This window comes from Chamaea fasciata, unplaced genomic scaffold (genome assembly GCF_029207755.1).
Source record: "Chamaea fasciata isolate MVZ Bird 193981 ecotype frontalis unplaced genomic scaffold, bChaFas1.0.hap1 SCAF_8, whole genome shotgun sequence".
In the NCBI taxonomy this organism is placed as follows: domain Eukaryota; kingdom Metazoa; phylum Chordata; class Aves; order Passeriformes; family Sylviidae; genus Chamaea; species Chamaea fasciata.
Window position 1 is genome coordinate 7,644,428 of NW_027094093.1, and position 12,784 is coordinate 7,657,211.

A 12,784-nucleotide genomic window follows, 5' to 3' on the forward strand; every position below is an offset into this window, starting at 1 on the left:
TCTACCAACTTCAGGAATCTCAATTTGAGTTACCAGGATAGTGTGTCCTTGAAGGAACTTGAAGATTTTTACCAAAATCCAGCAAATATTACCTGAAGCATAAATAGCTGTTGTCTAGATTAGAGCAACCAAGCCTGAAGTTAAAAATGAGCTGTTAGGCACCAACTGATAGCATGACTTTCTATGATGAAAGATGTCAGTTGAATTCAGGGTAACTTAACACAGCTGGAAACTATGGCTTAGTTAGGTAAAATAACTCTGCAGTTCACAGGACAGGAACTCAGGGTGATTCATTAGTCACATTGAAAAATATTTGATTCCACACAATTCCATTTCTAACAGCTAAACAGTTTGAAGATGAGGATATTCGCCTTTTGGATCAAATAGAAAGCAGACTGTGATTCAGCATACTAAAGAGGTTAGAGAGTGAATAATAATTACAGAGAACTAAAAGAACCTGAAAATATTTTCTCTGAACTGTTTTAGGTGTAAACAGAAAACCAGGGTTAGGTTTTTAAAATGATCAGCAAGGGTAGCAATTACTTGTTTTTCCTCAGCTCTTTTAAAAATGAAAACCTGTGTAGAACTCTGCCTTTAGTCCAAGAGAATCAAAGTTCAAGTCCTTCATTTTATACTGTTTTCCTAAACAGTAACTTACAGGACTCAGCACTGAGCACCAGTCCCCACCACCGAGGGGTTTCCATTCCTCATCACAGGTGTGAAATCAAGAAAGAAAATCAATCCATCTGAACCCCCTCACACAGACATGTCCAGGGGATAAAAACCCTGAGTGGAGTGAAATCCTTCAGCAAGAGAAGTCACATAACCAACCAGACACTTGTCAGGTCACACTGAAATTTTACTAGTAGGAAAACATCCAATTCTATGAAGTAACACCAAAATCCGTATTGACTGCCCAGTTACGAATCCCTGGTGCCATTCATGCTTTGTTTCCGTCAATCACACTTATTTCAAAAAATACCTCCTTTTGGAACAAAGTCAATCTGGAATAAAAACATTATGCAGACCATTAAAGGTGCATTGCTTTAAGAGTTCCTTTTGGATTTTCTTGTGGAATCTAAACTGCAGTGAACAGAATTACCTTGGGAATTATGGATTAATATGTGTATTTTGCTTCTGGCACCTCTATTAAACACCATAACAGCAGCACATGCTAGCATTTCATTTCAACACCTCATTACAGTAATCTTCCTGATTTATTTTGCTAACTGTGCCTTCAGATGTTGACTCACACCATTTTCTCTTTGCACTACCAAATACAACAAGGAAAGGGAAATAACTCACAAATAAGATACCGTGCTGTTAAGATATTTCCACCACAGGAAATATTCCTGATGACATTCTTTCTACTTCACTTCTGCAATCAAAACATAACCAATAATGTAGCTTAGTTTCAAAGGACTGAACCTGATTTCTCAAGTTTCAAAGGTTGAGGGACTCTTTGCCTCCATGTTTTGCTTTTTGCATTACACAGAGAACAGAAAGCCCTGACCCTGAAGCGCTCAGCTGTGCCTACTTACAGATACACTACTGAATGCAGTATATGTTGCAAAATTTAATCATGTATCAAAAAAAAGCCAACCCTATTTCTCATACCAAAATACCACAAAATTATATTTCGGATTAAAGAAGTTTCATTATCTTTGGGCAATGACATCTTCCATAGGTGAATTGTGTCTATCCTACAAGTCTGATCTGCTTCAGTGTCAGGATTACACAGGGTCAGAAGTGGATAAAACTCTGGTCCTGGTACAACAGTCAGCAGAACAGTTGCGCCTCTAGTCTGGCTGCAGGAAAATGCCAAGTGGATGTGTCCAGTAGATAAAATTCCATGTGGTATCAGTGTTTCAAAATGTACAGAATTATTATGTAAACTAATGCATTTTTGGCAAGTTGAAACAGCTGTCACTGAAAAAAGGTTTTCATTGTGTGTACAGAACAGAGTGAAAGTGGGAAGTTGAAAGCTCACTGTTCAGGCAGGTAAAGTTCATTACTGGTGCACTGCAGTCATGCAGTTACACTTCATGAGTGTACGACAAAAAAAAAAATAATTCTGCATACTAATGTAAAAAGGTGTGGAGAAAAATTCCTAATGCTCACAGTTTTCCAGGGTATTAAAAACTAAAACAATATCAAAAGTTCATTTATGAAAAGTAAAATAAATTATTTTTATCAGGTAAATATACTGAATTTTAAACTTACTCTTTAAAGGTTGGAGCTTTAGAATATGAGGAGAAATATGTATAGAAGTAAAAGCTGTAGGGGGATTTTACACTCTTAGGGGGAGGCTGGGGAGGGCTCTCATTTGCAGAATGCCAGGGACATATTTTTGAAGGAGTTCACCCTGTGCTTCCTGGCCTGTGAGCAGCTTTGTGCCCCAAGACAAAGCAACATGAACTGGATGGGTTTACACAAAACCTGCCACCACCTAAACCAGATATCTGGGTGCTTGGTGATTAAAGAATATAGATATCCTCCTGTCCTGCTCCAGAATGGCAGCAATCTGAGGGAACAAGGTCACCCTGCAGTTAAATTCCAGATTTAAGCACCCATCTTTAAAATTGTTCAGTGGAGAAATTTTTGTAGTTTAGCTCCTTGCTGACTTTCCTAAGAATTGGAAGGACTCAGGAAAGATAAGAATGTGCAGACATACGTAAGAGACTGGTTGTATTTGTTAGAGCTGAGAATCTATCATGGTACACCAGGATAATTTCATCTGCAAAGAATATTGACAGAGGCTTCCAGAGAATTAATATTTCAAATCATTTCCTTGTTCCATCAGCACTGCTCTGCATTTTCCACTCTTCCACTCTTTAATGTAGTAGTGTCAGTCTGTAGGAAAAGCTGCAGCTAATTTGTCTGGTGACCCTAATGTATGAAACAAATTATTCTATTGACTTGAGCAGCATTCTGATTCAACAGCAATTTTCTCAGCACAGCAATTTCCCTGCAGTACCAATGCAGAGAAATATTTTCAGCCAATGTTTAGTCATTTTCAAAAGTGTTATTAAACACTGTTAGTCATACACCAGCCATCCGTGTCTTGAAACACTCCAATCTTGTATTAAGAAATGAGTATGTTACAGGGAAAGGCAGGGAAAAAATAGCAGAAAAAATTACTGTAAATTTCAATTACTGACAGACAGCCTATAAACTGCATCAAATTTCATAGGATTAGCTTGGATGTTATGAAATAAAATGTTAAGACTATTGTACATTGTTTATATTTAACCTTTGAGTATTTTCTGCAGATAACACTCATTTGTCCAAAACCATATCATTACAAAACAAGACGAAGACCTAATAAATAAAAGCCTTAGTATTTCACTCACTTTATCATCATGAAAGCAGAAACAGCATTGCTGGATCAGAAATGATCTATAGGGAAACACATTTGTGAGATAGATTTAATTGTATAATCACATTAAAGGAAATTCAAGGTTAACTGCTAGAAAGTTCTCATTCGAAAGAGTTTGTGGTAAATAGGGATCATAAAACCACTGTTTGAATTTTTTGTTGTTGTTTCTGTGCTGAACTAGATTTCTGATATTGTTGGGTACCTCTCTCTCATAATTCAGTATTTGATTGTTCTCTCTGTGATTGAACAGAGAGGGTTGATCAAGGGTTAAAAATTTAGGAATGATTAGGATGTAAAATTTGTACTTAACAAACCCCATTTCTTTCACAAGCTGATTATTTGTCTAAAACACTTACATACGTAACTTTGTTCCAATTTTAATATATAGACCTTTTTTCTCCCCAAAGTCTTTTTAAAACAATAATCACTGGCTGAAATAAACAAAGCTTAAATGGTGTTCTAAATTCACCTGTGCTTAGAATGAAATAAAATTACCCCCAAATTAAATCAAAACAAAATTCATATGCAAGTCTAGTCACACGCATGCAGCGTGAATAGAAACAGAAAAAAGCCTTTTTCCAAGATATCACTGCTGCTAAGATACAACTCAGTATCTGAAGTGTACAGTGCTTTTCTAAAGCCATATTCTCTCCCACGCTTCAGCCCTGGCTCTCCATATCCCTTCAGGCTACACAAAAACACCACCCTAATTCAGAGAGATGACACTCTTAAAAAACATTGCTCTGATTCCTACTGTTCGTTTGTCACTTTAATCATCTGGCACCAAATTCTCGTGCCAACCTAGATGCTGAGCATGCATGAATAGCTGAAAATTACTGGTGGGATGGGGAAATATGAGCAATAAGTTGGGGGGAAATTCCAATTTCATCTGCTTCTAAATGACAGGTACTTGCAAGGTTGCCCTTAAGGGTATATTCATCTCCTTTTACACCCACTGACTAGCATCACAGACCCCTGACAACATTTGTTACTGGACAAAAGACTATCAATTAAAGCTTTACATACTGCTGAAATGGTAGTTTCTGCCTCATCATTGTTTGACAAACCTGACAGAGGTTTTAGAGAGGGCTTTGAAATCAAGCTTTCAATGGTTTGGTCATGTCATCTATACAGACGGATCCCCGAAAGGTGGCAAACACAGAGCAGTCCCCTAACACATGAGCATATCTGAACTCAGAAACCTCAAAGCATTAGTAGTTGTTTAACACAATCCTGACATTAATTATTGAGCGGTCATAATGGCAAAACAATACTGTTCTACTAAAGTAACTGTAACAATTACCCTGGGAGCATTTGCACACGCAGAAATCATTTGTGTACGCCTATATGTTCTTCAGGGTTGTACCTGGATGTAGGAACTGAAAGAGCAGAGAACTTTCACAGGGTTGCAATGAGGTTACTTAGATAGAGGTTTGAAACAGAGTCGAATTTTAGGCCTTGAACTATGTGGAGCACAGAAAGTTTCTGAGCTGCAAAAAATATAGAACAAGCAGCTATTGTGTAGTGTTTAATGACTGACTTAAGAAGAAGCTTGTGAGCTTTCAGCATTAGCATATTGGCTAAAAAACTTGTAAAAGGCCTTGTAACAAAGAGAACTTTGGTTTCTGCTGTTATGGTGTGAGTTTTACCATCTTTTATGTCTTTACCTGCACTGAGACTGATAATGCAATAAAAAACTTGTGGAAAGCCTCTCAATCGCCCTGTCCCACTACTGGGGATTAAATCCAACACCTGGATTAATTGCAAAATATCATTTTCCAGGTGTTGCTAGAGATCACCTTATTGCTACTAAGATCCAGCTCCAGACTCACTCATGTTTCATGACCACTTCAGGACAGCTGGCCACAAGGGGAGACAAGGGGCCCAACATGCAGCTTCTGCAAATCCTTTAAACTTTTCATGCAAAAGGCATGCAACAAAAATCTCCAGAGAGATAACACCCCTTAAAGAGCTTTAGCCCACTAAATTGTGGGGCTAGAGACAGATAAAGGCATTTTGAGCAGTGAAGACCCTCTTCAGGAGCCTCTGTTTAAGGCAGACATTTAGAGCAGGATTTATTTTTCCTTTCTTGCCATTGACAAATAAAGATCCTTGCATTTAGGAATTCTGAAACTTCCTCTTGTTCTCCCTATGTTAGTTTTAAGTCCTTCTAATAAAAGATAATTGAAAATCTATCAACTCACTTAACAATTTCCTCTCTACTTGGAATCAATGTTATTTTCATATTTCTTCAAAGGTTTAAGAGTGTGACTACATCTGGGCAATAATGCAGCAACACTACTAACATTCTTGAAAGAGTTATAGAAACTCCATCCAATATTAATGACAATTAATTTGAACAGCAGAGAGTAATCTAATTTGTGCTCTAAAGGAAAACTATTTGCATGATACAGAAATACACATACTTAAATTAAGTGATGCCAGGAGAATTTAAAATTAAACTATGCTAATGTATTACTGATATATCGCACCATTTAATGAGATTTAATGTCAGATTTTCCTCCCAGAATACTAAGTCAAATATTGGTATAGGCACCTTACTCATATCTTATTTATACATACTATTTGACACTAAGTATTTAATTTCACTTTCTTCACCCAGATACAAACTTCCAAACACCCTTTGTCAGGAACCTCAGTTATTGTCATTCTCAACATAGGCGGCTAATATAAACAGAATTAAATATGTATTTGCATTTGATTTAATTCATTCTATATTTCTATTTCTTGGTAGGCTGTAGTACATATGTAAATATGTCAGACTAAATGAAAAATATGAGAGGTTGACTCATGACAGCCACTGGAAAACACTTGATTGTTTCTCCCCTTTCTTATTAAGGTATGCTTTATGTAGCACACATCACTAGGCGTTTTATTGGCTTTAGTAGACTTTCAAACACAAAAACTTTAAAAAAAAAAAAAAAAAAGAAAGGTGAACTTGATTACCTTACTTAAATGAGAAAAAGTATTGCAAATCTGCAACTCCACCCAAGAAGTCATGCAAGCTCCTCATCTAGAAGGCACAGGAAAATGTGACATAATTAACAAGATTTTTGTAGTTGAGTTTTACAGTTTTAGCTTAAGTCACTACATTTAAATAGTTCCAAAGTCCTGTCACAGCATTGTTATCTTCTGTGCTTCTATCACAAAGAGCTGTGACCCACATTAGGGCTCCAAGGGAAGGAAACATTAGTTTCTTTTAAAATCAGCTTAGAAACTAAGGACTGTTATCAGAAGCAACAGCCAACATCACTACAGGCCATTAACTATTCACAGAAAAGAATAAAAATCAAATATTTTCCAGCAAGTGCCTGTTAACCATTTTAGAAAAAGTTTGTATGGTAATCATGGCAAATATCCAGAGTTCTCCTCTTAGTCTGATGTCAGTTTCTCTACCAGAATGTTCAGGTATGAACTTTCTGCTATGTCATATATTAAAAAGTCAGCAAACCCAGTAAAAAGAACCCAATGCATTGAAAATAATATTTTTGGTTCATGGGCATTTATTTCCTTCACCTGTTGACTTGCAATTAAAGAAAATAACTTTGAGGGGTTTTCTCCTAAAGAGAGATCCATTTTCTTGCAATTCACCGCATAGTTACAGGGGAAATATTTTTTTCAACCAAAGAACCCATTTTCAGTTCCAGGGCTTGCAAACCTGACTTGCAATATATTTTCAACTTGCCCATCTGACATTTTCCATTTTGGACATTTAAATCTAATGAACCTTTCGTATTTTTTTCTTTCTAATCATACCCATCACAGACTGTGTCTGTAGTTTTTAATTATTTTAAGAATTATGGAAAATTCTGTTCTTTGCTTTTCTAATTTATTTCTATTACCTAAAACAGTCTAAATGGAAAATGTTTCATTTGGTAGTCAGTTTGCCCCAGATGGAGTCTCTCATTTTACCTACTGTTGTTTCCTCATCGTGTTCTTCTCCGCAGTGATGGACTGCTCAGGCTGACCACTCACTACGAAAGCTGCTGACTGCAAACTCCAGGAAGTCCCTGTCCCTTAGAAAAGGGTCCAGGCTTCCAACCCTGTAAAAGTTTCTTAGGTAATCACAACAAGAACGTGCCAGCAAAGTACTTCCCCACTTTGCAGGGGCAAAAACTCAGAAAAAATTTGAAATATTTGATCTAGTCCCAACAACAGACTTTTTTTATGAAAAAAAATTACATCCAAAACAAAAGATTTGCATTCAAACTGCTTTTGAATCTAACTGGATTTCATAATGTCAAATGTTGAATTTGTAGGTAGCAAATGTTCTGTCTTTCAAGTAAGATGAGAAATAATTTGCACTGAGTCTGTGGGAGTTTCCCCACTGATTCATCCAGTTCTTCATAATCCAGCAGCTGAAGATTCTAATGTACAACTGACTGTTTTTTCAATATTTCATCTCCTCTCTTTATTATCCCAATCTGCAGCCCACTGAATTCAAAAGAAGGGGATCAATGGCTTCACGGGGCTCTCAGTCAGCTGCAGAGCTGAGATAAGTCTCGTCTCTCGGAGCAGGCAAATGTCAGAGCAGGGAGTGAGGCAGCCAGCCCTGGCACTCCTGCAGGGGAGGAGGTGAGGATGAGCTGTCTGAGGGGTCCTGCTGCCTTCAGCCCTTCCCAAGCTGAGCCAGATGCAATTGCTCTCCTGCCCATCCCTAAGTGCCCTCCAGCAGGGCTTTTCCAGGCCCTGTCTGGCTCCAGAGGAAGGAAACATTGCTCTGTATTCTCTACACAGCCTTACCCTCATTAGAGGATTTTGCACCATTTAATTCTCTTCACTGCACCTTTCAGAACTGCCCTTCAGTGCCTGCTATAATCTGACTGATACCTGTCAGAGCATCACATACCAAAGACTATCATTTGCACAACAGCCTTATATCGTAGCTGAGAGAAAACATAGACAGGCAATGACATTAATAACCCTAAACCAAAAATATTAGATTGAAAGAGCTGCTTCATTCACCCAGGAATAACATGAACATTAAATTACTATTTTACCTAGTCTATTTAATCAAAGGGCAGACTTTATATATAAAGCAAAAACAGAACTCGATATCTTCTCCCCCAGAGTGCTAAAGAAAAGAGCACTTATTCTACGTATTCATGCAGTTGAGAATAGGCAATTCTTCCAGTTCAAAACTGGAAACTTCTCTTCCTTGCACTTCGGGTTTGCAGCTGAGATAAATAATCTTCATGCAAACAGAAACCACTGTTTCCAGTCTTGAAAGATCTATCCATTTCAAAAAGGAAAAGCTAGTGGCACAACAGCAAAGAAACCCGAACAATCACCCCCTAATGCCGTATCTTAGGGTAAATCACGGATTTTAAAAAGGAGTTTGATAGCTAACGTCAACCTCTCAGGCTTGATTCTAAAAATACAGAAATTTATTGAATAGATTGATAAAGAGCACTAGAATCTATAACCCTAAAGACAACGAGCTTTTTGAAATAGCGAAAGAAATCTAATTCAGTGTGTGTTTGACAGAGCTAGTCTTTCAACAGAAATCCTTGAAGTTCAGTTTGGAACTATACAAACTAATTGCACAATATTCATGTTTGAAACTCCTTCTAAAAATGGGGAATCTAGTACATTTTCATGCTTTACAGCATGATTCAAATTCAGTTCTACCATAACACTGTCCTTTATTGGTTTAAAATGTTTCTTGGCAAAGTCTGATAAATGCTATTATTTAAACAGTTAAATAAATGTAAACCCTTATTAAAATTAAGTCAAAAATCAAGCTTCAAATCACATTTCTTTCACAATTACTTAACTGATCACAGTGGAGCTCCCTAAATTTACACTGTTTAATTAAGATTAATTCTAGACTCCAACTGGTGTAAAACATACAGTCTAGAGAGAAATAAAAAGTTCCTGTTTGTCTAGCAGAAAGAGCATTAAAAACCACTCACTCTGCTTGCTCTTGGATTTGATCCTTGCTCCTCACTCTCATCAAAGAGAGCCTTCCTCTAAGGGCAGGGGATAAAACTCCTTCCCCACTGAGGTCACTGAAGCCAGAGTTTTTCATAAAATGCTCTACTCTCAGCTGATGAAGTCCCCAGGCAGCACTAAGCTAGCAAAGGACTAATCAGTTTCAACGACATCTTTGGTCCACAACTAAATACAAAAACTTTTTGCAAAAGCAGAAAGTTCCACTGTAAAATTAAGCAGTAACATTATTCTGGCCTAAATCAAAAGCAGAATAGATTGCTCAATGTAAACAGGTCTGTAACACTTTATTCTGGAACCTTCAGAACACCCATGGCCTTTAACTGATGCTTTTCATTGATCATACATGACTGGGTTAAATTTTTTGCAAATTCCCCTTGATAAAAAGTCCCTGGTAACATAAGAGTTATTCCATAGTTTCTTTGAATTTAATGAAAAACAATTCTCGAAGTGATCTAACACCTCCCATCTCCTAGCAACTGAATTAACAATTACCTAAGTAACTTAAGAGACTGTCTCCACGAGGCTATAACTGGGACAGGGGAAGACATTGGTATTCTGCTGTGCCACCCAGGAACTCTTGGTCCTTTTCCTCATGGTGACACTCCTGCAAAGGCAGTACCTGGCACAAGGACTTCCTGGCATGTTCGCAGTGCCGGAAATAACGTGACAGGATTGCTTTGCATTCGCTCCTCTGCTGGAGCTATGACAGAGGCGCTGCTACTGTGGATGCAAATGAGTCCACAAGGACAAACAGCACCACTTAACCTCACTGAAAAACTTCTCATGCTTCCCTGCATAATGTCCTGTTTGCCTTTGGAGTGAATCAGGATATTTGGGAAGCACAGCATCACTGAGTACAGCTGAACAATATGACCTGGGAAGGGACAGGTGGGGTTGTGACCCAGGTGTTACTGTTCAGACACACCCAGGCAAACAGAGCAAGAGAACCAAAAGCTGAAAAATTTCAAAGTATAGCCTGTACTATTGATGGTGTAATTAAAACAGCAGTACAGGAGACTGAGGCACAAACTGCATGAGTCCCTTGAATTCCCTGTCACACTAGATACTGCAGAGAAGAAACCTGATAAAGCTCAAGGACAATAAAAGGGTATATTCTACAAAGACCACCTAAACCTCAATGACAGAATATCACATTACATATACTGCACACAAGAAACAAAGCATCAATAATCTCTAATCCACATAAAGGACCTGGTGTGAAAGCACTTTTAGGCAGGCTAATTTGACAAAACTAGGCTGCATAGTCAACTCTTTTAAAGCCATAAGGGAGTTATGGATTTTCATTTCTATTTAGATAAATGTACTGTAGTCATTCAAGTTTTGCTTAACTGGAAAAAAAAAATCATATCCACCTACAAAACGGACCATAATGTGGTCAGGAAACAGGAGGGCAATAAAAAGACACAGCAACAGAGGAGAAAGACAAGATCTGGCTGACAAAAACACCACTTACAGTATTTCTTCCCTCAGACCAATGCTGTAGCTATTCTGTGCACCCTAAATCGGGCAATAAGTTTGACCTTGTCAAGAATTAGCAAGAGCATAGAGGAACATTTTGTGGAATAAAAACTTACGGCAACAGCCTGAGATGTGGTTCAGAAAGGAGGCCCTGCAGGCAGTCCCAAGGGTGCAGCACTACTCAGTGCCAGTAGGGAGGTGATGTGGCAGAATCTAGAAAATATCACAGTAGAAAATGGAAAAGTTAACAGGTTGGATTACTCTGTCTGCCAATACACCAAATCCATGCCTGGTCTCATGAAGAAGCTTTTATACCGAATTCCATCCTGGCCAGAAGATTTGGTAGATATGGATCTCCCCATGCAAGAAGCAACGAATAGTGCTGCAAAAGAAGGTAATGGTAGTGCAGAGAGATGAAAACCCAACTTCCCAGCCTACGCTTCAGGGCTGCCAAAATTCAGCACTTTCATGGGCCCATCAGTCAAAGAATTACCCTCTCCTGAAACTCCAAAATCAGTAGGGGCCAAGATAAGACCTGGAGTGGCACAAACTCCACAGCCAGGCTATTCAGAGGCCAAATGAAATAGGCACAGGGATCTCTTGGAGGAAGCCATTCTGCATTGAAGATTTAGAATGGATGAACAAATCGAACCCTCAGGCTCCCTCTGCTTTGGATGCTGAACAAAGAGTGGCATGCATAAATTTGTGATGTATTTGCCCTGGCTTTGCCCTTGCTTGTTATTGAAGTTGCTTAATGATAACAGTATATTCCAGTCTTCATCTGCTAGAAAAACGGTGATCATTTCTGTATTTATTTCATAAATTGAATCCAGAAGTTGTGAAAGATGCAAGATTGATTTCACTGTGTTTGCCAGCTGCTGAGAAGACAGCAGGACTTCAGCCAACCCAGAGGACTAATTCCACTTCTCATTACTGCAGATAAACACCCAGAGCAGAGCCCTCTGCTCCCCCAGCCATAAGTCAATCACAAGAGTCAGAAGGCAGTTTGCTCTTTGCTAGACTAACAGCCTGGCAATTATAAGCGTACTTCATTTCTTGCTAGAAATCCCATTTTTTCCATGAATGCACGCTGTAGAGTGCAGCCCAGCAGCTTGCACATCTTCATTTCCATTCCCAGGAAGGCAATGAGGAATCCTTGGAGAGGTGTTTTATTTCAAAGTGTCTTTCCATAGGGAAAGCCTGCCCATCTCTGCCTGTGTGCACACCTTTCCATCATTGTTTTTAATGGGCTGCATCAACTCTAGCTGCTTTTCTGCACCTGATTAACCGCTTTACAGACTATAACACCTTAATAACAACCACAGACAATGAAATATAGCCAGCGCATAGCCATGATCGAATGCCCAGCTTGACATTTTAGTGACAAGGATGTTTCCTGTGTGAACTTTGAAAAAAAGCATAGACTTTAGAATGATGTCTCCCAGATACATTCACCTAAGAGGGCAGAAAACAGCGGTTTTGTTCCACCAAGGGATTTCCAGGGTGTCACTGGTATTTACAGGGCAGTCCATGACCCAAACACATTTTTCCTAAATAAGTCACATCACAACAAAAATGAATTTAGATGTAAAACCTGGCAACCAGAAAAGATTTCTTCAACTATCTTATTGTTTTCTTTAAGCCCCAGCTGCCTGGAAAGTTCAGATGCATTTTAATGGAGTCTGTGAAAAACTTTTGCAAATTGAACAAAACTAGAAAAAAATATTTACTTTAGACAAATGGGAGACATAGAATGACCAAAGAGACATAAAAGTCAAATAATTCAGTATAAAAAACACATTACAAGAAGTCAAGTGTGGAGATCATAACCTGAAAATATATAAATAATGCAAAGGTATTTCTATATTTTAGGCATATAGATGGCAGAAATAGGATCTTCAGAACAATCCTAAAAAACATCAATAGATATTTTTGACAGGTAAAAACTTA

The 12,784-nt window shown here is 38.2% G+C and overlaps 1 protein-coding gene across 5 annotated transcripts in view; it reads right to left on the reverse strand.

The window, feature by feature from the left end:
- Positions 1–12,784, reverse strand: part of TFPI (tissue factor pathway inhibitor) — a 207,362-nt gene that overhangs the window by 122,579 nt on the left and 71,999 nt on the right. For 2 of the 5 annotated variants that reach the window (XM_066189534.1, XM_066189531.1), the window contains exon 3: positions 10,951–11,047. The exons of 2 other annotated variants lie outside the window; for them this stretch is intronic. Coding sequence is in view for 1 of the 3 variants with exons in the window: in XM_066189527.1 (XP_066045624.1) it covers positions 4,683–4,693 (11 nt within the window). In the remaining 2 variants the exon portion in view is untranslated. Of the gene's footprint in view, positions 1–4,682; positions 4,709–10,950; positions 11,048–12,784 lie in introns of those variants that run through there. One more of the 5 variants, XM_066189527.1, reaches the window with a different exon arrangement.